The 4,760-nt window shown below is 36.2% G+C and overlaps 1 protein-coding gene across 1 annotated transcript; it reads right to left on the bottom strand.

Moving 5' to 3' along the window:
• Positions 1–1,600: 1,600 nt before the first annotated feature.
• Positions 1,601–4,134, bottom strand: LOC140875247 (pentatricopeptide repeat-containing protein At4g14820). The gene is made up of 2 exons (XM_073278885.1): positions 3,563–4,134; positions 1,601–3,256 (listed from the first exon to the last, which is right to left on the bottom strand). The coding sequence occupies exons 1-2, from the start codon at positions 4,132–4,134 to the stop codon at positions 1,663–1,665; spliced, it is 2,166 nt and encodes a 721-aa protein (XP_073134986.1). The 3' UTR covers positions 1,601–1,662.
• Between the last annotated feature and the right edge of the window lie 626 nt (positions 4,135–4,760).

Raw genomic sequence — 4,760 nt, forward strand, 5'->3', positions numbered from 1 at the left:
TTTCAAACTCTCATACTAATCAGATATACCATTTGTTGTCAAAAGCATACAAGAAAAACAACTTTTTAAAAAATAAATAAAGTATTTTTTTAGTTTATAAGATGTTTGAATGGTCATTTAAGTGTTTAAAAAATACTTTTTTAAGTCAATTTTAGGTTTTAGTACATGCCGCCCGCAGGCCACTACCCTGCGAGTGATGTGTAACCCCTTGATTGGTCAAAATTAGTGGGTCCCACTGATTTTAACCAATCATGCGCCGCCGGCCACGTCACCCGCAGGGCACTACCCTGCGGGTAGCATCTACTCAACCCAATTTTAGAGCTTTTTCAAAAGTTCAAAATTAGAGTTTAAAAAAGCACTTTTAAAAAATAAAAAAAAGTCTATGAAATCCAAACGAGATAGTTAAATAATAAACTTTTAAAATTTTTTATTTTTTAATTTATAGTGTATTCTTGTCGAGTTGTGCTCTAAAATATTTAATGTACCCATGCCCTAGGTTCTAACATTACCCTAATTATAGTACCTTAACATTTACCAATAAAATTGTTTTGATTTCACGCAAGAGCGGGCAGACATATATGTGTGTCTTTATATACTTAATTATTACTATTATTATTATTACATACGGTTTGTTTATATGCATGTACTGAAACTCAAGTGTGGGACTGTAAAGTCGGTACTATGTTTAATATAAATTTTTTTTTTCTATTACGACTTCTCCATTTTACATGATTTAATAATTCACAAAAAGCTCAGAGATTCTTTCTCAATTTTCAAGGGGAAAAATTCATAAATTTCAACTCAGAAAACAGCACACATATACTCAAAAATCCCAACTTTTCTTGATTTCCCTCTCTTTCTCTTTGCATCTTTCTTCAGTAAAATGGACATTATTGAATCAGCAAATTTATGTGAGTGCTGTGGATTGAAAAAGACTGCACACAAGAGTACATTACTGAAGTAGTGAAGTAAAATCCAACTTCGACGGGAAATGGCTGTGTGGACTGTGTCACGAAGCTGTAAGAGACGAAGCCAACACAGGGATCGGAAGAAACCATTTGGAATGGATGAAGCCGTGAAAGCACACACGACTTTCTGCAGAAAATGCTAATTGAATCCGGCCATCCAAGTCGCTGCAGATGGGAGATGTTGAGAAAAAGATCAAGTGACGATAGTAAGTCATTTTCTTCGTCGAAAAGAATGTATACAAGATCATCTTCTGGCCGCATGCAACTCCACATTTTCTTACTGCTAGCTAGTTTTGGTAACTTAGTTGGGAAATCAGTAAGGTGGCGAACCAAGTTTTGATTTAATATTGTCTTGAGCGTTTGTGAGGAAATTTACAGGTCAACATGTCATTTACAAAAATGGAGAAGTGGATGCCAAATTAGTGCATCCACCACATCATTCTCCTGGCTTGAGGCCAGAGAATCACTTACATATAATATTGTGGGGCTTTTATACTATTACAATTGTTTTAGCAAATGTGGGGATTTTTTTTTTTTTCTTGTAAATCTTCTTATAAACTCTTATTACCAATGGATCTTGTTTATTCCTTTTTTTAAAAAAAAAAATAACACTTTTTTATAAGCTCCTTGTTTAACAAATTAATTGTAATTACATTGAAACGATAATTTACATGTCTACCAAAAATGCAACGAATCACCAATAATCCTTACAAGAACATAGACCATCCTTACAGTGGTGAAATCTGGTTCTATCCCTCACAACAATCTCCTTATCGAACACCTTCGACGCCAGTTTCATGAAGTAGTGGCAATCTTGACAAATCCTAAGGTTCTTTATTATACGGATGCAGGAATCTCTTTCCCCTCTTATTAGCCCATAACAAAGCGCTAACTTCTCGCTGTGCCAAAGAACAGCTTCTCCCTTTTCATCTTCGTCCAAATCAACCGTAACACAGCTCGTATTTGGAGCATATCCAACCCGTTTTATCTTATCAACCACTTCATCTAACTTGTCGTATATCTCAACCGTTTGTTTATGGCTTTTATCAGCTGTCAAAAATTCGTGCATCTGACCATCCATTTCAATCGAACTGCATCCTCGTTCTTTAGATATCCCTTTGTGTTTCATGAACTGTCTCACTTCTCCTACATCGCCCCACCTCTTCGCTTTGGCATATATGTTTGATAAAAACACGTGGGCACCATCATGTTCTGGATCTAACTCAAGAACACGCTTTGCAGCAAATTCACCTAATTCAAACTCGCCATGAATTCGGCAAGCACCCATCAGGGATCCCCATATAACTACATTTGGTGCCATTGGCATAGTTTCTACAAGCTCTACCGCGTCTCTAATTCTATTTGCACGACCATAGAGGTCTACCATGCAACCATAATGTTCGAGTTTGGGGGTAATTCTATATTCATTCACCATTGATTCGAATACCTTGCGTCCCTCTTCAACTAACCCAGCATGGCTACAGGCGTAGAGAACACCCACAAATGTAACCCAATTTGGTTCCACATCTTCATGTTTCATCTGATGAAAATATTTCATGGCATTATCGACATCTCCATGAATCGCAAAAGCACTTATCATGCTGGTCCAAGAGATTACATTTTTCCTCCGCATCCGATCAAAAACCTCTTTCGATGCCAAAAGATTCCCACATTTCGCATACATATCAATGAGGGCGTTATTTATAGGCAAAGCTTTTCCGTATCCCATGTCATCTACCAAAGAATGTGTCTTTTTAGCTTGATCCAATGCACCAAGACGAGCACAAGCTGAAATGACACTCAACATGGTTACTTGATCTGGTTTGATTCCAGATTTTATCATATCATGAAATATTTTCAGAGATTCTCCAGGCGTGTCACTTTCTGCATAGCCAGAGATCATGGCACTCCAACTGACTAAGTCTTTATCAATTATTTTCTCAAAAATTAATCGAGCAGCTTCAACATTGCCAGCTTCCGAGTATCCAGAGATCATAGCAGTCGAAGCTACTATATTCACAGGATTCAACTTATCATACAAACTTTGTGCCACATCCATGGCCTCACAACTTGCATACATGTTTATAAGTGCAGTATGCAGATATGAATCAACCACAAGTTTACGTTCATCTAACAGCCCATGTACCATTTTTCCGACATCCAAATTTCTGACACGGCCACATGCAGAAAGAATAGTTGTATATATCCTATCATCTGGTTCTGCATCAGAAGACTTCATTTCTTCCAGCAGAGCAATGACGTTATCAAAGAGCCCAATCTGGCAATATCTGTTCAAAATGGAATAAAAAATCATGAAAAAGAAAATTACTGAGCTCTAGTGTATAAATATTTTTCCAGATTTTATGCCTAATTTAAGTAAATATATTATACATGTAGGACCTCTGAATACAATAAGTAGGCCATGCATGAAAAGTTCATAAATTCACCATATTTACATGATTACCTCATTCTGGGCAGATGGAAGTTTTTTAATTTGTGAAAAATGCAGAAAGTTTCGAACTTTCAAGCAACAAAAAAATAAAAATTAACACAAAAATTTTCAATTTAGAATTTCTCTGGCGTACGAAACTCACCCCTCTATCATAATGTTCCAAGTCACGACATCTCTATACGACATTTTATCAAACACCAGGCGACCCTCGCCGATATGCCCACACGAAGCGTACATTCCCACCAAAGCAGTCTCCACAAACGGGTCACAGTCAAACCCCATCTTCGAGGCCAATCCATGAATCATTTTCCCTTCACTAAGAGCCATAGACTTCGAAGCTGCCTTCAGAAGTGGCGGAAAGCTGTACCTGTCAACAGGGAACGCTTTGTTCTGCATTGTTTGGAAAAAGACAAAGGTGCTTTGCGGGTTGTTCGAGCGGGAGAGATGTTTGATGAGCTTGTTAGAGAGGTTTGGTGGCGGCGGGGGGACGGCGGAGAGGAGGGAGAGGGAATAGGTGGTTGAGCCAGGGAAGGAAAGAGAGGAGAGTAGAAGGTGGAAGAGAAGGTGGTGTTGTTGGTGTTTGAGGATTTGGGTGTGGATTTGCTTGAGCTGAGGGAATGTGGCGGCGGTGGAGATGAGGTGGGCATAGTTATGCTTGTGGCGGAACGAGGCGGCGGTGGCGGTGGCGGGAACTGGGAGTAAAGTTTGAGCCATATGAATTTACTACTTTCGGTTTTTCATTAAAAACGGACATGTATGAGTTTTAGATAATCATTAAGTCAAAATAATGTAGGGGTGTATTGGTAGTATACTTTTAAAGAATTTTATGGAGTTTAAAAGTCTAGATGTATTCAATTTATACTTTTATATACTTCATAAAAGTTTAGTGGTATTTAAGATGAACATTTGTAAAATTTTAAAAAGTCATGTGGTATTCAAACTTGACTTTTAAAAACTTTACAAAAAGTCTAAAGGTATTCAAAATGTCAATAAACTTTTAAAAACTCCATGGAATTCTATTAAGTACAATAATTAAAGGCAAATATATAACAATAAAATGTTCATAATTGTCTTTGGTTGAACCTAAAGATTTGGATGGACATTTTCACACTTTTTTTCATTTCTATTAAAATAGTCTATACACTAGGCACATAAATATTAGTTATATTAAATTAAAAATAATATATATACAAACATATTTTTTCTATTTCTAAGATCAATACACTCCTTTAAAATAAAATAAAATAAAAATTTTATCATTAATAATTTTTTGAATTTTAATTACAAAATCTCACGAGAATTAAAATCATATTTTTAAAAAAAATTTAAATAAAAACTTA

Source organism: Henckelia pumila, chromosome 1 (assembly GCF_033568475.1).
Source record: "Henckelia pumila isolate YLH828 chromosome 1, ASM3356847v2, whole genome shotgun sequence".
NCBI classification, from domain to species: Eukaryota; Viridiplantae; Streptophyta; class Magnoliopsida; order Lamiales; family Gesneriaceae; genus Henckelia; species Henckelia pumila.